This window comes from Triplophysa dalaica, chromosome 20 (assembly GCF_015846415.1).
Source record: "Triplophysa dalaica isolate WHDGS20190420 chromosome 20, ASM1584641v1, whole genome shotgun sequence".
NCBI lineage: Eukaryota > Metazoa > Chordata > Actinopteri > Cypriniformes > Nemacheilidae > Triplophysa > Triplophysa dalaica.
This window is the reverse complement of record NC_079561.1, coordinates 14,802,635-14,824,284: the sequence shown is the minus strand read 5'-3', so window position 1 is coordinate 14,824,284 and position 21,650 is coordinate 14,802,635. Positions and strand designations below refer to the sequence as shown.

At 45.2% G+C, this 21,650-nt stretch overlaps 1 protein-coding gene across 15 annotated transcripts in view; it reads left to right on the top strand.

The window, feature by feature from the left end:
* The window catches only part of iqsec1a (IQ motif and Sec7 domain ArfGEF 1a), a 108,937-nt gene that overhangs the window by 40,374 nt on the left and 46,913 nt on the right, over nt 1-21,650 (top strand). For 13 of the 15 annotated variants that reach the window (XR_008904804.1, XR_008904805.1, XM_056732458.1 and 10 more), the window contains 2 exons: nt 7,295-7,574; nt 7,753-8,921. Coding sequence is in view for 12 of the 15 variants with exons in the window: in XM_056732458.1 (XP_056588436.1) it covers nt 7,295-7,574; nt 7,753-8,921 (1,449 nt within the window). In the remaining 3 variants the exon portion in view is untranslated. Of the gene's footprint in view, nt 1-4,183; nt 5,126-7,294; nt 7,575-7,752; nt 8,922-21,650 lie in introns of those variants that run through there. The other 2 variants (XM_056732462.1, XR_008904807.1) reach the window with 2 other exon arrangements.

The window sequence follows — 21,650 nt, the reverse complement described above, 5'->3', positions numbered from 1 at the left end:
CGTTAAACACGTTCATCTCGAACGAAAACAATTTCGTTCAGAATCAGCTACTTAGGTCGGCTGATTCGATTTCCTTCTCATTCATTCCCGTAGCGTACAGTGCATTACTCTGTTGAAGCCCAGCGTCCATTGACTTCGATGGGGCTGCTTTAAACAGTTTTTTTTTCAGTGCTTAGAAACAAGACGGTCATTGGATAATGTTGCGATTATGTCCCGCCCACGGACGCTCAGCGTCTCTGTGATGAATGGAGGAGTGGGCTGGCCCGGACTCCGAGCGTCTGCGTGATGATTGGAGGGTCTGTCATTCTCTTTTGAATCCACTTTTATGTCCTAAAACGCTCGTTTTTTGGGGTCGACAGTTTATAAAAACGTATTTTTTTAGCTTGTTTGCTATACACATTGTCACATATCAGCTTTTAGACATTTTTTTTTTTTATAAATCATAAATGACAAGGAGGCGGCAGCTTCTTGCAATGCAAAGAGAAGGTTTTGTGGGCGTGGGCGTGGTCTTCAGATTATGACGCGTATCACTCTGTGTCCCCATTTCCAACTCAGTCCCATCGCGGATTTTGCATGTGTAGTCGAAAGACAAACTGCTGCATCCTTCATCCTATATTTCACACAATTTCACACCACATTCATTGTTTCAGTTTAACATAATCCCCACATTTCCTCCCGTTGAGCTAAATATATATATATATATATATATATATATATATATTAGATCGTTTGTTCATTAATTGAAGTCACTGGAAAAGACGCCTAGTTGGTACGACAGGGTTACAGAGCATTTTCTTGAAATGGAACGTAGGGCAGAATTTACATATAAATAAATGGACAATTTTTATGATTTAGGCCGAAAATGAGCTCCCCTCTTTAAAAGATCAGCAGCCGCCACTGGCTGATGATCAAAGCTCGTAAAGCACTTTAAATTGGAATACCAAAAACATAAATGAAATGAAATGCTGTTATTGTATTAAAGTCCCAATGCGGTCCATAATTGTATAATTTAAAACACATCATTGAGCACCAAAATAGCATGTGTAAAAGTTTTTCCCCAGGACAATAATTTCTTCAAAAAACCCATGTTACCTCATTTAGCATATGTGGATTTATATGCGAATTTGTCCCCGCGTCCACTCATTCGCACCAGCAAGGACCATTGATATACACGTACATACAGATGTAAACAGCACATACTCGCATAAAAGCTGTGCCGTTTCAGCGCTGAATCTATGTGCCATGCGTCCCAACACATCTATGGCTTGAACTGTTTATACACACAATCAAATGTGTTGATGTGATTAGTTACAGGTTTATGACATTAAAAACAGGAGCAATGTTTTATGTAAATTTAAACTGCAGTTTCATGGAGAAAATATTCATGGATTTAAAATGTTTCATTTGGACATAGCATATCGAAAACACCAAAACTTGCTTTTTGACCACAGGGGGTGAATCAGTAGGCTACCTCTTTGAGTGCGAGTTGTTTTATTATTTCAGTATTGTGTGCTATGTTACATTTCAGCACAGCTGAGTTTGATAAAAGAATAACATCAGCAGGAACAGCTGTTTCCTGTCCTGGAGGACATATAACAAGCGCCTCATATCCTGTGCCAACAGGCCTGCAGTTAGCACTCACTGGACATTACTACAGCAGTATTTTGATGGGTGCATTGTTAATAAGATGTGTGATCAATTGGTTGTCAATAATAATGTTTACATTTATGCATCTGGCAGGTTCAATCTTCATAATTTTTCTGTATTTTAGTTCCCTGGGCTCAAACCAATGACCTTTGATTTGCTAAACACAACACTTATCCAAATAAGCAGAAACATGATAATATCTTGATGTAGTGAATGTGAGATGTATGCTCTGATTTACAGATGCAAAATACCTCAGTCCAACAAGAATTTACACATAAAAATGTCAAAAGTACAAGAGTAAATGGCATCTTCTAACAAATAATTTCTTCTCACTTTTCTGAGACGTTTTTACAAGGACATGTCGTGGTGACTTTCAGTGGATGCCACATTAAACCTAACATATTTTTTTGTGAAATGTGAAATACCGTGTTGCATGTGACCTGTAAGTGTCCATACGTACATTAGATAATTAATACAGCTTCCACATAATGAAGGTTATCTTGTTTTTGCTGTGATTCAGTCTACTTGAGACCACTGACACACACAGGGCTGAAGTCTGCTCTTCATTAACATGCTGGTCTCCCCAAACTCCTATAGCTGTTTCCGGACACTCTTCTCATCCGTCTAGTCAACTGGAATGTTGGAAATTCCATACGGAAAGACTACATACGGATAGTCTGACAGAAATCCACTTCTCCTGCAAACACGCACACATTAGCTCCCTTAAAATTAATCTCTTACTATACATTCCTGTGACGGGATTCAGTGTTTTTCTGGGCTCAGCAGTGACTCACAGAGAACATGCTTTGAATTTAAACCAGTTAAACATTTGCAACACCCACTTGTTATAATTTCAAATTCGGTGGTCAAAATTGGTCAAAATGGTCAAAATTGTAGCAAAAACTTGTTATATTTTCCTTATAATAGTAAAATATTGTACTCTGAAATAGCACAGGTAAAAATGAACAAGAAAATGTTCAATTAAATGGAAGAGCAAGAGCAAATGATGCCAGAACTGTTGAACGAACTATACCTTTCATTATTTTTACACAGATACACTGCACAGATAACATGGGGGTGAGGATCCAAATGCAGTCTTTTTCTGAATTGTAAATTCAGAATACAGGCAAAAAACGTAAAGGTACAATTAAGCGTGTTAATGAAACAAAACGTAACTGTACTCCTTAGGGGAAGCAATAGGTCCTTAAGGTACAATTATGTACGCAAAAAGTACAACATTTTATGTTTTGTATATACCTGCAGAGGTACAAAAAATAGAGTTTTAAATTTACTCTAAATTTAAACCTACAGCTCTTGCAGTGCAGTCTGTAAGGACGGACCGGATGAGGAAATGTTATCATTTTTGCTTTCAATCACACAACAGCTGTTCCTAGTTACAGTGACTTATGATGGAGAAACGACTTCATTAGTGAAGTGCAAGTCAATCACTTTCAGTGCACACACGCTTTTCAAACCACTAGTTATCTCATTTCCAGAGGCAAACATACATAGGTGTAAATAGAAGTACCAAAGACTTATTTCAAGAATGTTACACAACATTTATGAAAATTATTCAAATATGGAAAGCCTAAAATGACGAACATGATGCTATCTGGAATTGTGGATGCCGATGAAATGTGGATATTTCTCATATTTTATGTCATGAAACATGATGACTCTTTTGTTTTTGCACATAATACTTGGCATATTAAACCCCATCTACTGATTTTCTACTGTTAATGTTATGCATAGCTCAATTACTTGTTTATTAATGATAAAATGTTTGACGTGTTCACACCATGGTTTGTGAACTGTGTGCTGACATGTTTGTTTAAGGGAGCCTCACCACCCATGAGAGAGCAGCGCGTCACTGTTTGCCAGGACAGATGGTGGACGAGATGCATCTCATGATATGTTATGCAATAAGTGTGAATTTCACTGTATTGTGTTTGTTGTGTGGCGGACATAGTCTTTGTGTTTTTAATATGCTGACATTATAGTCAGGAACTAAGAACATTTCTGAATTTGATATGGGTTGTATTAGCTGTCAGTATCAGTTTGGGGTATTTTACTAGACTGTACCAAACAGTGATGCAATTTTGCATCATTCGACAGGACCCTGAAAACGGTGTAAAGTGATGAACATAAATGAATCTGTAAACTGATTAGGTAGGCAAATCAAGACGGAAAAGCAAAAGCATACAATATGAAGATGCGGTAAAAATAAAGGTTACTTTAATGTTATTTGTTGTGCTGTATGGTTCCAAAAAAAAACTTACACATATACAGAACCTTTGGGTTGCACAAAAAGTTATTGGTGGTGGGAAAAGATTCTAGTAAAATGTAATAACGTCTTTTAGGAACGGTTGACTGAAGGGTTCTTTGGGGAACCAAAAATGGCTCTTCTATGGCATCACTGCATGGAGACTGTAACAATATGTCAGAGGAACGATGCCACACAGAGAGCTGAGGTGATAGGTAATATTTTAATGAAACTAGTTCAACTGGGTATTGTTCAAGTATTAAGCATCTAAGGGAACAAAAGACAATCTAACAGGTATAATCCACTCAGTAACATCCACGGAATTCACAAATTAAACATCCAAGGGAACAAAAGATAATCCAACAGGTATAATCCACTCTGTAACATCCACAGGATAAAATGGTGCCAGAAACCACCAAGAGAGTCCAAGTAGCATATAGACAAGACAAAATACAACTAAACTGGACAACTAACAAGACACTGGATATAAATAGAGTCCATGGGATGGGGTTGATGTGAAGTAAATAATGAGTGTCAGGAGCGAAGGGTAATCGATGATGTCAGAGGGGTGCAGTGGTTGATGGGAAATGTAGTTGAAGGGTTAAAAGTCTGGTGATTAAGAACAAGGGTAGCGGGAATATAGCTCTGGTGCGGGGGGAATGGTCAACGAAGACAGAGCAGATGTTACAGAACCATAGTAGCACGTATATTGCTAAGATTGTAGTATGTGTTTTTATGTATTCCTGCTAACAACATTTGAATGAGTGGCAACCTACTGTATTATAATATTACATAAACCAACAGAATTTTGATTAGTTGCATAAAGGTGTGCTTGGTTTACATTCCAGGTCATAGTAAAACGTTCTGTTTGTGCAGCCTAAAGTACAGCACAGACCTCTGACTAGAGATATGGCTGTGTTTTATGAAGACTTGTAAGAGAAAGTTATTAAAGGCACTTTATCTTCTCTATATGCGATTATTTGAGCAATACAATCGACATCCAGATGAGTTTGTGGCAATAAGCGTGCATTATGTAGTTGTTTGTAAATCATTGGTTTTATCAGTGGAGACTTTGGCTCTGTGTGGGATACTACATTGCACTTTGGTCTTGTGACTCTTAATGGCAGATAACCTGAAGAAACGGGACTTCTTAGGGAGCAGAAAAACTTTTTTTGGAAAGTTGTCTCACGCAAAGTCTGTGAAGAGTAAGCATGAGTGAGTAATGTCTCTCATTAAGAAACACTATCGGCTCACATAGATTGGTGTAAAGGTCTTGTGTATCTTGGTTTTATAAGCTTTATATATGCTGGAAAAGAGGTTTATGGTATGGTTATTTACAAACGTGCCAATGTATGGTTTATGTTTGAATTTATTTTCATTTTTAGGGCGCTACATCAAAGCTTAATTAGAGAATTTAACTGTACCCGGCCGTTGCAATGCTTCTGTAAATATACTTGTTTATTCAGGTCTGTTGTCAGAAGCAGCTCATTGTTCAGTTTTATCTTCTGGACCGTAGGGGGGAAAACTTAGGACAATTCCAAGGGCCCATGACTGACAGGGGCCCCAAAAATCTGTATAACAAATATAAAATCATCAAACCATCATCATTCACTATATAGTTGTATATAATAATACAATTAATGATCTCTTTGTTTTTGGCATTAAAAGTAAAAAATCCCCATTGACCAAAAGTAATCCATATTGACCGACCACCCCCCTGTATCTGCATGAATTGGTTTGGTCTTGCCTTAGCTCTCTCAGTGACGATGTTTAGTTGGAGTAGATGCTCTAGAACTACAGTGACCACAATGTTGCCTAGTAACGTTGAATCAAAATCTGTTTTTCAAAAAAGGAAAGAGAGAAAAGAGAGAGAGGAAAGACAAAGGAAAGGGTGTCAAACTGTAACCCAGTTTTTCACCAAGAAAGGTGGGTAGCCTATAGCTACTGTGCAATCTGCACTTAAATGATTAGCTTGTTCAGGTGTTTTATATCAGAGTTGGGGATAAACTCTGCAGGAAAATGGATCTCAAGGGCCAGAGTTGAGAACCACTGGCATGTAGTCTGTGAGTGGTATTAACCTGTTGGCTCAATGTCCATAGTGAAATAATAAGCTAATTAGCAGCGGACTAGTGTTAGCCTACATTTAATCACCATTTAATCAGTGCAGGGAAAGGTTTAGCACTATAATAACCCTAGTGTGGAAATTCCATTTTACATGTCCACTTTATTTTCTTGTTGGCATGTGCAGCTAAATAAAGAAATCTTCTGTTTTCATTGTTTTGAGAGGATGATGTTAATTTTTAAGTTTGTTCGTTTTGTTGTTCGGCCCCACCACCGACAACCACGCGCATCAATCTTCAGTGTTTGCAACTCGCCTGCGAGGAGGTCATCCCGTCAATGACTGAAAGAGTCCCTCTGAAGCCGTCAGCTAATATTGATAAAACTGCTCACTTCTAGTTAAAACTGGTTTAAAGGGCGCTCACCAGCAGTGGCTCATCTCATCTGGCATTGACAATGAATTCACGGGTTCTCTTGCGCTGCTTTATCTCTTTACGATATTGCAGTGCATCGCAAATCTTTGTTATCTGTCACAACTTTCAATACTAGCTTTCTTTAAATGACACATGATGAAATGAAACAAAGCACTTGCATAACCCTACTGTTTAAAGTCAGAATCCTTACATTTTCTATATATCCTCGTTCCCATTAAAGTCATGGTGAACATACTTGTTACGTTTATTCTACATTTAAAATAATGTAGTGTGTTTTTACCACAACCTTAACTTCATACATTAATATCTTTCCCTTAAATTATTGACGAGGGCCACCACAGTATTGACACAGAGATCGCAGTGATGACAGTTACATCTCTATTCTGTAAAATCTTGCATATGTTTTTACGTATTCTTGTATACGTGATGCGTTACAAAGATATGATGCTTTGAAAAAAAAATATTGTATTGTGGTCGACAGTATTGGCATAGACCTGTTTTTTCCAACCTTATTTTTTTCCAATTCTATAACTTGTAGTATCTCTCTTACAACGTATCTACACCGAATGCGGCGCAGTGTTACACAACAAAAGACCACAGAACTCATTGGAACCCATTATAATTGAAATGTTTGTCCACACTGGATGCGTCACAAGCTGGTTTTCATGTCACATCACACAGGTTAAACCAGGTGTGGACACTTTAATAGTCAGATGCCGCTTGGTTTATCATTTGATAAACCAAGATAATCTGACTGAATTATTGAGTAAATGTTAACAAGGCATAACCTGTATAAGCCTGTATAACCTGTATAAACCTGTATAAGCCAATGTCGAAAGACATTGTTAAATGCAAATAAGCCATAAATCTTTTGCTCTTTTGTCCTGTCCAGTGTGGAGGGGGACGTTCAAAGCAGTGAGCCTGGTCCTACCTTGGACAGCAGAGCAGGATGTGGCCGTGGCCCAATGTCACACAGTTCTTCCCTCAGTCCGGACCAGTTTGACAGTTTGGTGTACGGCCACGGAATCCAGCCAACATCACAACGCCCTCAGCGGCCCAAACTACAACACTCCCAGTCGATCCTTCGCAAACAGGCAGAGGAGGAGGCCATCAAACGCTCACGGTCTCTCTCTGAAAGCTATGAGCTCTCCACAGATCTTCAGGACAAGAAGGTACAATGCGAAAGATCAGAAAAACTGACTTTTACTCCTGTTTGTAAATTATCATCTCAATCATATGTATCAAAATGAATATTCTTAAACGTTCAAAGTTATCTCTGCTGTACTCCCTAATGAGTCCATGATGGGGTTATTATGTTACCCCTAACTGTGTATATCTTGGTTCTCTAAGGTGGAAATGCTTGAGCGGAAATATGGAGGCCGTTTCATAACCCGCCACGCTGCTCGCACGATTCAGACAGCTTTCCGCCAATATCAAATGAACAAGAACTTTGAACGTCTCAGGAGTTCCATGTCAGAGAATCGCATGTCCCGCAGGATGCTTTTGACCAACATGAGGATGCAGTTTTCCTTTGATGGACATGAGAAATCCCACAGCTCCTTTTTCGAAGGAAGGCAAATGTCTCTCATGGATGATAAAAGCCATTTAGGATCCGTGTTGCAAACTGGAGAGAAGATTCCTGCCATTTTGGAAGTCCCGGAATGTCGAAGTGATTTAACAGAGACGATCACAGAGCTAGAGGACACATTTTCGAGGCAGGTGAAGTCATTGGCAGACTCCATAGATGATGCACTAAACTGCCGTGGTCTGCATGAAGAGGAGATCCAGCCTGAGCGGGCAGTTTGTCAGGAGGACGATGAGGTCCCTCACTCTGATGACCGACACAAGTTGAATGAGATCTGCAATGTGACGCTTTTCATTGATGAAGAGGAGATTTCTCCACCTGTTCAGACCTCTGTAGAGCATCCATCCAACATTGAATCTGAGCAACTCACCCAGTCCATCAATTCTTTGCAAAAGTACTGGTCCATGGACAACAAAGACGACAAGCTGGACGCGGACACTAGCTCCAGAAGTTCTCCATCCCTCAGATGCCAGGAGCCGCAGCTCTGCATGAACCACTTACCGCTTCTGACCATCGAGCCACCCAGCGACAGTTCAGCGGAAACGAGCGATCGTTCAGAATGCAGCTCAGTTAAGCATCAGGATATTGAGGAACGGACAGTAGCAGAACAACGGGCCACTCCGAAGAGAATCGCACATGGACATTCTCGAGATCCGGAGCCCCTCAGACATCGGCAGCTGGAGAGCCACTTGGCCACCAACGGCAGCCGTCAGATCAAGTCAGAATCAGACTTCTCTGATGGGGACAATGACAGTATCAACAGCAACTCAAACTCTAATGACACAATAAACTCATCCAGAGACAGTCTGAGAGATCAGAGTCTGAACAAACAGACATACCACAAAGACACCCGAAACAGCTGGGACTCTCCAGCATTCAGCAGCGACTTCACTCGCAAGAGACAATACCGCATTGGGCTCAACCTTTTTAATAGGTATGTATTTCCTTTAGCCTTTCCCAATCAGCGCACGTTTATTTACATCATAGCAAGAGCGCCTCCAAGCAGCTATTTAGTATTGGATTTCTTTTATTTTTTCTTGCAATGGCAATGGCACATCTTGTTAATATATTATCTTTGGCCTTCTCAATGAGCGCACATTTATTTCCATTAACGAAACCGAAAACCATGGGCGAAAAACCGAGGTTCGTATTGAACCGTGGGTGAGCTGTAATGATGCATCACTAAACAGAGGAACAAACAGAAATGTAGTTCCCTTTTTTTCGGTCTCTCGACGTTGTGTCGAGAACGACAGATGGGGTTCACCCTTGAGAACCAATCAACTCTGACTACTATAGAAAAGGCCAATGAAATTTGGCGAATGATATTTGCATGCCGGGCTCCGCCCCCGGATATCCATTATAAAAGGAAGCCGGCGTGCAGCATTCATTTACCTTTTGTTCTTCAGCGCCTTCGCTCATGACTACGAACAGAACGAATTCAATGAATTCTTCTTCTTCTACATTGCCGGATCTACGACGTGTTGCAGCGGATCGTCCCTAACTGCAGCGACCTTCCACTGGGCGTGCCCGCGGTTCCGGAGGTGTTAGAGATTTTTTTCTAAAAAAGTCATTTTTCAGGACTGACTGAGCATTCTCCAGCGCGGCATGTCCCGCTGTTCACTTGGGTGCGGCAACCTCATCGAGGAGGGGGATGGACACGATCGCTGCGTTAGGCGTCTGGGCGTCCAGCACGCTGAAGCAGCGTTCGTTGACACATTTGCCCGCACTGGGCAGATTGTCCTTCAGAAGTTGCGGTCACGGGTGGTTGTCTTCCTACGGGAACCAGCCACCATTTCGTCTGCTACCTGTGCTGTGACATCTGTGGCTACGGCCCCGATGACGACCCACGTTAGCAGCGTTAGTGATATGGGGAACTCTGCGAACGTAAACCCGCCAGCCAAGTGCTCACGGGCCGATCGAAACCCGATTCGCTCTTCTGAACTTCCCCAACACACACACTCGGAAACGATGTGTGACGTAGATGAGATGTCAGTCGCAGCATCGGAGGGAGAATGGCATCCGACTCTGACGAATCCGGTCGAGTTCAGGAGGAAGCAGAAGTGATGTCATCCTTGCTAACCCGGGGATGCGTAGTTCCTGAGGTCGGAGCGCGGTGCAAACCGCGCCCACCCCGGGTGCCATGTTATTGACGAGGGCCACCACAGTATTGACACAGAGATCGCAGTGATGGCACCCCGGGTGCCATGAGGTGCATGAGGAGCTTTGTAAAACTTGGAACGCTCCACTCACGGACCGTTCCAGTGAAACCAGCTCCGGCTCCCTTACTTCCCTCGTTGGTGGGGCAGCCAAAGGCTACGGCGAGATCCCCCGGGTTGAACGGGCGCCTGCGGTGAACCTGTGCCGCAGGCGGCTACCTCCTGGAGGGAATCGGCCACGCCTACCATCCAACACATGTAGGACTTCAGCATCACTGGTGTCGAAGCCTTACACTGCCGCGGGCCAGGCTGCCTCCTCTCTCTACGCCATGGTCATCCTGCAGGTCCGCCAGGCCAGGGAGTGGAGAGAGCTCCACGAGGTCTCCGCCACTGACTGTGCTCTACGGGCGACTAAGGTGGCGGCACGGGCCCTGGGTCGGACGATGTCCACGGTAGTGGTCCAGGAGAGACACCCCTGGCTATACCTTGTGCAGAAGAGTGACACCAAGGAAGTCCGCTTTCTTGATGCACTCATCTCGCAGGGTGGGTTGTTGGTAACACCGTCACCTCAGCAGTTTTTGACGGTGAAGCAGACAGTGGCAATTAGGCATTTTTTTCACGCCGCGACTCGGCCGCCTACAGTCCTCCGAGATCTCACGTGACGTCTGCTTCCCTGCAACCCAGGACCCCTTCGACATCGGCTCCGGTTACTGTGCCCCCACAGGCGGCACCCCGGTAGCAGAGGTCGAGGGGGAAACCTCCACCCTGTCAGAAACCTTCTCTCGAGAAGGGACACTGACGGGAAGACCCCAGAGCAGTGGCGGCTGCTGATCTTTTAAAGAGGGGAAGCTCATTTTCGGCCTAAATCATAAACATTTTCCATTTATTTATATGTAAATTCTGTCCTACGTTCCTTTTCAAGAAAATGCTCTGTAACCCTGTCGTACCAACTAGGCGTCTTTTCCAGTGACTTTAATTAATGAACAAACGATCTAATATATATATATATATATATTTAACTCAACGGGAGGAAATGTGAGAATTATGTTAAACTGAAACAATGAATGTGGTGTGAAATTGTGTAAATTATACGATGAAGGTTGCAGCAGTTTGTCTTTCGACTACACAAGCAAAATCCGCGATGGGACTGAGTTGGAAATGGAGACACAGAGTGATACGTGTCATAATCTGAAGACCACGCCCACGCCCACACCAACCGTCTCTTTGCATTGCGAGAAGCTGCCGCCTCCTTGTCATTTATGATTTATAACAAAAAAAATGTTAAAAATGTGTATAGCAAACAAGCAAAAAAAAAACAAGAAATACGTTTTTATAAGCTGTCGACCCCAAAAAACGAGCGTTTTAGGACATAAAAGTGGAATAAAAAGAGATGACAGACCCTCCAATCATCACGCAGACGCTCGGAGTTCGGGCCAGCCTACTCCTCCATTCATCCCAGAGACGCTGAGCGTCCGTGGGCGGGACATAATCGCAGCATTATCCAATGACCGTCTTGTTTCTAAGCACTGAAAAAAACTGTTTAAAGCAGCCCCATTGAAGTCAATGGACGCTGGGCTTCAACAGAGTAATGCACTGTACGCTACGGGAATGAATGAGAAGGAAATCGAATCAGCCGACCTAATTAGCTGAGTCTGAACGAAATTGTTTTCGTTCGAGATGAACGTGTTTAACGCATTTTTAGTCAATAAAATGTTAAAATAATAGTACATATATTTGACCATTCATTTTTTGACAATTATAGGGGAAGCTGAGCTTCCCTTACAGTCTTTAAGAAATCGCGTCTGCCCCAGAGAGAACAACATCGGGCCCGAACCCTCACAGCCACGGCTCTGATCGGTCGATACGGGACGACTACTGCCTCGTCACCAAAGTCGGGCCCTTTTCAGGGCTTGGCTCCCACTTACTCGCAGAGTTTTCGGTTCTCCCCGGATGTACTTGCAGCCTATCGCACACTCCTCTGGACTGTGCACGGCGAACTGACCTCACACCTTGGCGAGGCGTGAGGTCATACACATACGACAGCTGTCACCACTCTCAAACCGACAGTGCGTGACATTGTCCCGCCAGGCAGGTAAAAAGGCGGAGCCAACCTTCCCTCCTGGGGCCCCCGCAACATGGTTAGCTCCGCCAGCAGACGAACCCCCCATGGGAATGATGAAGCAGACCGTCCCCTTGGTTACCCTGTCACAGTCCCTGGGAGCTCGAGAGCTGCCCACACTGTCTCGCTGGCTAATGAGGGCGGTCCTTCTTGGTTACTCGATCCAGTTCGCCAGAGACTCTCCCAGGTTTCGGGGCATCATCTCTCCCTCTGTCAGAGGCAGGGACGCCTCCATTCCTCGGGTAGAGGTCACCACCCTTCTGGCAAAACAGGCATCGAGTTCGTCCCTCAAAACCAAGATGTTCAGTGGGTCACGACCCGCACTTCACCGTTCCCAAGAAAGACGGCGGGTTGCCCCCAAAGGTCTGCGTACCCTGAACAGAGCACCTTCACAAGCTGCCGTTCGGGTGCTCACACAGAGGTGCGTCCTGACATCTATCAGGTGTCATGATTTGTTTGTGGCAATCGACCTGAAGGACGCTTACTTTCATGTCTCGATCCTCCTCGACACCGGCCGTTCCAACGGTTCGCGTGCGAGAGGCGGGCATATCAGTACAATGTCCTCCCTTTCGGTCTGTCCCTGTCTCCACGGTCTTCACGAAGATCGTGGAAACCGCCCTTTCTCCCTGAGGGGAGGAAGGCGAGCGGGTACTAAACTATCTCAGCGACTGGCCTATCTTTGCACACTCGTGAGATCTGTTATGTACACAAAGGGACCTGGTGCTCCGGCACCTAGATCGATTGGGACTCCAGGTCAACCAAGAGAGGGGCAAGCTCTCCCCAGTGCAGAGTATCCTCTTTCTCGGTATGGAACTCAACTCTGTCACCATGTCGGCGCACCTGTCCGCAGTATGTGCCCAACCAGTGTTGAACTGTCTGAAATGAACATTTTAGCCAGACAGCGGTCTCCCTGAAATAATTCAGAGGCTCCTGGGACACATGGCGTCCTCGCGGGTTAATACCCCTCGGGTTGATGCACATGAGACCGCCCCAACACTGGTTTCAGAGTCGAGTTCCGAGGAGAGCGTGGCACACCGGCAGCAGGCGCATGGTAATGACGCCCTACTTCCGACGCACCATAACCCCAAGTCTTCCATGACTTTTTCAACGGACTCAGGTCCGTCTGGGCAGGTTATGAGACAGGTCGTGGTGACGACTGACGTCTCCCTGCAGGGGTGCGGTGCAGTGTGTAACGGGCACGCAGGAGGGGCGTTGGACGAACCCCCGCCTGCGCTGGCATATCAATTGCCAAGAGTTGTGGGCTGTGCTACTTGCACTGAGCAGGCTACGGCCTCTCGTGCGAGACAAGCACGTGCTGGTCCAAGGACAGCACTACAGCTGTAGCGTACACAGATCGTCAGGCTCACAGCAGCTAACACAACTTGCTCGACGCCTCCTCCGGTGGAGTCAACAGGTGACCCATTCCCTGCGGGCCACACACATCCCGGGCAAACTGAACTAGACAGCCGACGTGCTTTATCGCCAGTTTATGCCTCGTGGAGAGTGGCGACTCCACCCCCGCGCAGTCCAGCTCATTTAGAGGCTGTTCGGGTAGGCCCAGGTAAACCTATTCGTCTCCCGTGACACCACCTTTTGCCCGCTTGGTATTCCCTGCCCTCGGCACGGATATCCTGGTGCACAGCTGACCGCGGGATGGGCGGAAGCACACTTCCCCCCCAGGAGCCTCCTTGCACAGACGCTGTGCAAGGTCAGGGAGCAGGAGCACCAAGTGTTATTGGTTACACCACACTGGTCTAACCACACTTGGCTTCAGAGCTGATGCTCTGGACAGCGACTCCCCCTGAACCACAAAAGGAACCAAATCAAGAGGGGACAGGTGCAGGGGATAAACTTATTAACAGTAACTAGGAAACAGGAGAAACATAGTCTCTCTCCAACATAAAACAAGGGATCCTGACAACAACGGCTCCAAACTATAACTTTTATAATTTTTTGCAAATAATTTTTACAGTTACAGTTTAATATAACTCAAGAATTAAATATAAATATGTTTTAATAACATTTCTATTTACAAGTGATTAAACCAAATTGCCTTTTCGTGAAATTTTAATGTCGTTTCTCACCTTTTAGACGAATGTTAACAGATTTTTATGTCATGTCCAGTCCACTCATGTAGAAAGTAGCCGTGTAATAAGCGGGATAATTTACAAGGGGCCGGCTGTTATAGTGAAATAAGCCCCTTCAGTGTCATACAAGACCCCCCGCTTCGTGCCGGGTGCTGATCCCACTGTTGGGGATTAGTTGCCTTTACATTATCCCTTTCTTTGATCATATGGATTACTTTCACATACTTGATCCACATTATCATGAGATTAATCACCAGGGCCGGCTCCAGGCATGGGCAGGGGTGGGCTGAGCCCACCTAAACGTCTGTCTTGCCCACCCAATGAGAACAAAAAAATAACACCAAAAATTTCAGTATTTTTCTATTGGCTGGAAGCAATAGCGACTCATAGCGGCTTTAGTTACAGGAAGCGTGCTACATGCTATGGTGGAAACAAAATACTGTGCAAAGGAATTTTAGGCGCACTGCACAGTTGCTTTGAGTTTATTATAAACAGCATGTAAAAGTGATTGTGCAGTAAAGTCTGATTCATTTATCATAACGGGAGTTTTTGCGGTCTTATTTTGTGTTCTTAACAAACAGCTATTATTTGGTTGCAATAGGCTATGCAGATGATGTAAAGTTCATTGTGCAGTGTAATTAGAATAATTACATTAAAACTGGATTGTTTTGCGAAATTCAACAGAAGTTAGTGATGGGTCAGTGATGGAGATTGTTCTTAGCCCACTTTATAGGCTTCTATTTATGTCCAGTTTACATAACCGCTTTATTAATGCGTAAAACATCAGTAAAATCTAGTGCACACCATTACTATAATAATCATCTAGCAATAATCAACAACAATTATTTTTGTTTTAATCTCTCAGTCTTCTGTAATGAATGCATGTTTTTTTATATTTAAAACATCATAAATCATTTAAATCCTGCATGTATTACAGTCATATATTGCAGTGTTTGTTGAATTCCAACAAAAGGAAACCTTAAGATGACAGTCAGCAATATGAAAGCCTGAGAGCATGATAATAAACTCAATTAAAAAATCTGGGTTATTTCATTAAACATAATTTTTTACTTTTTCTAACATTCACAAACATTAGTTTGTTGTTGCTTAAAACGAGGGGTTACATAAGGTAACCTAGTTCTATGAATAAGTTCAACACACCACAGTATGGGTCAGCCCAGCTAAGGATGAGCTGTCAGGAGATGGTATATCAAATTAGCCACGCCCCGCTTGCAACCGGCTATAAATACGGGTGTGAACCACCACCCATTCTCTTTTGCCGAGTAGTCAAAAGTACTCCCTGAGTTATTCATAGAACTAGGTTACCTTACGTAACCCCTCGTTCGATTTCATTTTAGTCAACACTCCACAGTATGGGTCAACTGTATACCAGATAAGGTCAGGAGGGGAGAACAACCCAAGCGGGGCAATAACTCAAGAAAACACCCCAATGCTGAATAGAATATTATTACACAGGTAAGCAGAGGGCGTCAGGACCTCAACAATTTTTACATGTACACAGTTAAATCAGAGGATTTTTAGCACCCAGATAATATTAACCTGTACATCACTTACACAAGTCCGATCAGGCAGTACTGCTGTCTGCAGGACAGTTGATGAGACCTTCATAGCCACATCAAGACAATAAAAGATAGGAATGTCAGCAATGATGACCATTCTGCTCCTGCGCAGACATCTTCCGAAGAAGCCCCACTTAACAATGCCTAGGAGGCAGCCACTCCTCTTGTAGAGTGGGCCACTACTCCCTTAAGGGGGAAGCATCCCAGAGCTGTGATGGGGGAGTTCAACCTGACAATCTATTTTCGACAGCCTCTCCTTAGACAATGCCTGGCCTTGTACCAAATTACCATAACACACAAAAACTGATCTGTTTTGTGCAAGATATGTACCTTTCCAGTGCCCTGGCAGGGCAGATGGGATGGGGTCTGGAACAGCATGTCGCCATTCTCCTGGCTTCGGACCCCCCTTGACAAGAGGTCAGCTGCTACATTGTCCACTCGAGGCAAGTGTACAGCCCTTAGGGACACACTTCAAACCTGTGCCCATAACAGGAGATCCCGGGTCTTCCTGTGTAGGGGCATTGAACGTACTCCACCCTGGTGGTTTTTGTACGACACAACAGACAAACAGACAAAGACAAGAGAAATACGACCATTGGACCATCCCAGCTCAGACCACTACATCCCCAACCAAGAGCAAAGATGGACTACTTGTCACATTAATGCTGAAGTTACACTTGGTATTTAATGCTATACTTACATCACATGTCAGCAGTTTGAAGTTATAGCTGCATTCAGTGGCCCTGATTGGAGGTTGTTGGGTGGGTGTTTGTGGGGAGTGGGGCGGCTCGTTGGTTGTGGGGATTCATCTGGTGGAGCTGTGTGGGTCCGGTTTGGCCTTGTTTTGTGGTCATTGTCGGACAACAGAGGAATATAGCTACAACATGCCATTACTATTTTCCCTGGTTGTTCCTCTGTTTTTCTGGTGTTGATCGTGGAGTGGGACCGGGTTGAACCTGCACGGTTTTCGTTGAGTGGGACTTTCTGGGTTGCAGATGGTGGGCTCTCCATCTTCCTCGTGGATATTTGCTCGGTGGCTTTTGGTCGGGGTCACTGAGTGCAGCTATGACACGTCAGAGGGGATCTGGCCCTCCCGGCTGAGCCTGGTTTCTCCCGAGGTTTTTTTCTCCATTAATCAATCATTGGAGTTTGGGTTCCTCGCCACAGCAGGGCAGTGTTGGCTTGCTCACCGGGAGACTGCATTTATTTATTTATTAATTAGATATTATTTATTAGAATGATCTTGCTTGTTCTATAAACACCATGCACTGTGCTGTGTTTTACCTTTTCTGTTTTTCCTGTTTGCCCCTGTAAAGCTGCTTTGGAACAATGCACATTGTGAAAAGCACTATATAAATAAACTTGAATTTAATTGAATAACTTGTCTCACCTGAAGCTGAGGCATAAAGTGGATCAGGGCACGAAATACAGCCTCCAACTCCAAGTTGTTGCTGTGTTCTCCTACCCAGGAGGCATCCCATTCCCCTTTTTCTGGATTGCCTCCCCAGACAGCAACCCAGCTTGTCTGTGAAGCATCATGATCTCCCTTGAACATAACGGGCCCTGCTGGAGTCCCTCCGTCAGGCCTGGAGTCGAGAGCCATCATTTTACCTCTGTAAGACAACCCCGGTCTCTGGGAATCAGTCGCCGTCCATTCTCGTACAGACTTACTTTACTTTATTTTACGAACCATTGTTGCAATGGGCGTATATGAAGCAACCCCAACAGCCCATCTCACTTGTTGCTGCCATTAGTCCAAGCAGTCTCTGACCAGTTTTCACAATAACTTGTTGTGATGAACTCGGACAGGCAGTCCTTCATCACTGACTGTCTCTGTAGAGTCAGAGATGCTCATCACCATCCAAACCAAACTCAAACCCAGGAATGTCACAACTGTTCTTGGTGTTCAGAGTCAGCCCCCATTTTCCTCAAGTGGGCTAAGATCATACTTGTGTTGCTCCTGGCCTGTACCTCTATAACGGAACAGATTATCCAATCGTCCAGGTAATTGGCACAGAGACCTTGGCGACAAAGTGGAGTGAGCACCGCAGTGGGCCAGTTACAGCCCGAAGGGGAGAACATTGTACTCGTAAGTGTTTCCTTGAAAGTGAAATCTGAGATACTTCTTGTGGTCTCTGTGAATTGGGATATGGAAGTAGGAATCCTGGAGATCCACTGTCATGAATTTCTTGAAGTTCAGGATGGGCCAAAGACCGCCATCATTCTTTGAAATGAGGAAATAGGGTGAATAACTGAAACCTCCTCTTAACACTATAGGAACAATCCCTTGGAATTGGGTTGGTTTCGATTTGAATTTGCATTCTGTAACCGGACTCCAAGGTGCTCAGTACCCATGGACATCGAGTGCATTGGCGCCAGTGCAAGAGATGTTGGTCGGAAAAACGTGGAGTTGGAGGATGATGACTTACAAAGGCGCGGCTTGGTGATTCAGGCCGAGCTCAGGCACTGCTCCCGGCCAATGAACGCGGAACACTAGTATCTGGTGCTCTAAACACAGATCTGGTTAGTTCTCTTGTTCTGCGAGACTGTTCTCAAGGCAGCTTCTGCCGGGGGACTAAAGACCTCTCCAAGCACCACTGGGGCTGCAATGACTGCCATGAAGTCTTGATCCAACAGATTAGCATGAGAAAGCAATACCTGACGGCGTGCTTGGACCCCGTTGGCCATGGATTGCATCCTAACAAGAAATTACAAAACCAGAAGGCTTTTGTTTCCAGAAACAAAGAGGCCTCTGTGACTCAAACTTCTCGGTAACGTCTGTAACCTCAGTTCCCCGATGGAGAGAACGAGACGTTGTGTCGAGAACGTGCCAACTCTGACTACTATAGAAAAGGCCAATGAAATTTGGCTAATGAAATTTGGATGGCGGTCCCCGCCCCTGATATCCGATATAAAAGGAAGACGGTGTGTAGCATTCATTTACCTTTTGTTCTGAAGAGCCTGAGAGCCTCTCACAACTACAGCAGAGGACGATACGGGTTATGGCATAAGGGACACAACGTCCCTCCATCAGGGAACTGAGGTTACAGACGTAACCGAGACGTTCCCTTTCTGTCTGTTTCTCAACGTTGTGTCGAGCCGAGAGATGGGCTTCCTATGGAAAATGCCACAACGTCGTATCGTGTCACAATCTCTAGCGAAAGGACGGTAGCAGGCCTGGGCCTGTCAGCACGAGGCTTTCACGAAACTGTAACCTTCCAGTGTGATGGTCGGGGGATCCCAGTGCTTTCTTGGAAAAAGATGGGTACACCCTGACCGGTAACCTTTCACGGACGGAGACCTTAGCTCTCTACTGGCGAGAGGCCGTTCGGATAGGGTTTACACCGGGTGAGCGCGACTTCCTTAGTTAGGGATGCGCTGCAGAGGCCACTTCCGACCCGGTGGGAGGAATACAGTGGATATAGATATGGTCTCGCCCTTAGGGGAGATCGCATGAAACATGCGGACTGAGTTTTTGAACGCGAGGTGGAGGTCCACCTGGGGGAGGTCATGGGTTACCAGGATTGGGAACCATCTCATGAGGGTACATTAGACGTAACAGCCCACGGAGGGGGTGTTACAGACGTCCGGTAGAACTAGGTCCGGTTAGTTAATATGTTCTTACGGCCTAAGGGGTAAGGCTGCTCTGCCCAGCCGACCCACAGGGGGTGCTTACTTAGTGATGGATGGAATGCCTGTTCTTAACCATGTGGTTGGGTAACAAGGGAGAGGAATGGGATGCCTTTTCTTAACCATGTGGCTGGGTAAGAAGGGACGTAGATATCCCACTGACCCAACCTGCTGGAGGGTGGGGAGGTGCTTTCGCCGGCATACGCCACGCCGAATGCCAGTCCTACATGATGCCACGCAGGACGGCTTACGCAAGGCTTACGCAAAGGCAGTAAAACATTGCGAAGGGGTTGGGCGTATCCTGCAGCTCTACAAATGTTTGCCAGAGAGCCGCTTCTGGATGAGCCGCTTCATCCACGATGCAGTGCGCCAGTCACTGTTTGGTGACTGTCCTCCGAAACAGACAAAGAGCTGGTCAGAGCTCCTGAAGCTCTGCGTGCCGTCCATGTAGAGGCGCAATGCGCGTACTGGACACAACAAGGATGGGGTAGGGTCTTCCTTCCCAATGGGGAGTGCCTGCAAGTTCACCACTTGTTCCCGGAAGGGAAGGGAACAAGGGGCGTTATCACCATGCGCTTGCTGCCGGTGTGCCACGCTCTCCTCGGAACTCGACTATATTGCCAGTGTTGGAGCAGTCTCATGTGCATCAACCTGAGGAGTATTACCCCCGCCGAGGACGCCATGTGTCCCAGGAGCCTCTGAAATTGTTTTAGGGAGACCGCTGACTACCTGAAGTGTTTCAGGCAGTTCAACACAGACTGGGCGTGTACTTCGGACAGTCGTGCCGACATGGTGACAGAGTTGAGTTCCATGCCGAGAAAGAGGATGCTTTGCACCGGGGAGAGCTTGCTTTTTTCTCGGTGGATCTGTAGTCCCAATTGATCTAGGTGCCGGAGCACAAGGTCCCTTTGTGTACACAACAGATCTCGCGAGTGTGCCAAGATAAGTCAGTTGTCGAGAAAGTTCAGTACCCACACACCTTTTTCCCTGAGGGGAGACCAAAAGGGAGGACTCTGTACTGATATGCCCACCCCTCGAACGCGAACCGTAGTCGAAGCCCAGGTAGCAGATGAATTGGTGGCTTCATGTCGTAGATCGGGCAATTTTGCTTGAAGATTTTTAAGTAGTTTGTAATCATGAGCGATGGCTCTGAAGAACAAAAGATAAATGAATGCTGCACGCCGTCTTCCTTTTATACCGCATATCGGGGGGCAGAGACCGCCCTGCAAATTTCATTATCCCAATTTTATTGTCCTCTTCTAAAGTAGTCAGATGGCGAACCCCATCTGTCGGCTCGACACAACGTCGAGGGACCGAAAGAAAGGGAAAGCTGTAGTCCCAAACAGCTCTCCACAATTCAGTAGCCTTCACCCTCACGGGAGAAGAGGCTCTTCTCTGGCACGGCCATTTTGGTTTTGGCAACCCCAAGCCATGAGGTTTTGTAGCCCCTTGCTGAGCCTCCGTCAAGGATTTTAGGGTCTCTTGAATACCTCACAATTGCGTCTGCAGGTGACCAAGGTCCCCTTGTATTTGCTTACGTTTGTTTGCTTGTTTACGTCGGACCCCGTCATCCTGAATATCTTGTCCTGACTGGAGTGTCTCCATATCTACAGGCATTGCAAGGGTTGAATTCACTGCACCTCTTGCATCCTAACAAGGAATATCGGAACCAGAAGAAGGCTTTTTTTTCCAAAAACAAAGTGGACTCTGTGACTGAATAGCTGTTTTCCTAAACAGTTCTCCACAAGTCAGTAGCTTTCACCCTCACGGGAGAAGAGGCTCTTCTCTGGCAGTGATAATCAAGTGACTGTGAAAACACCACTTATAACTTTCCAAACGTAAGCATACAAAGACTAGAGGTGGAATTAACCTTAATGGGAGAAGAGGGTTCCCCTTTGTCTGTTATAATCAAGTGACTGTGAAAAAAACACTTATAACTTACCAAACGTTTACATACAAAGACTAGCGGGAGCGTTCCCGCTCATGAAAGAAGAGGCATCTCTCTGTCGGTTATAATCAAGGGAATGTGAAAACAAAAACACCACTTGTACCTACCAAATGTAAACAGACAAAGACCAGCGGTAGCCTTGC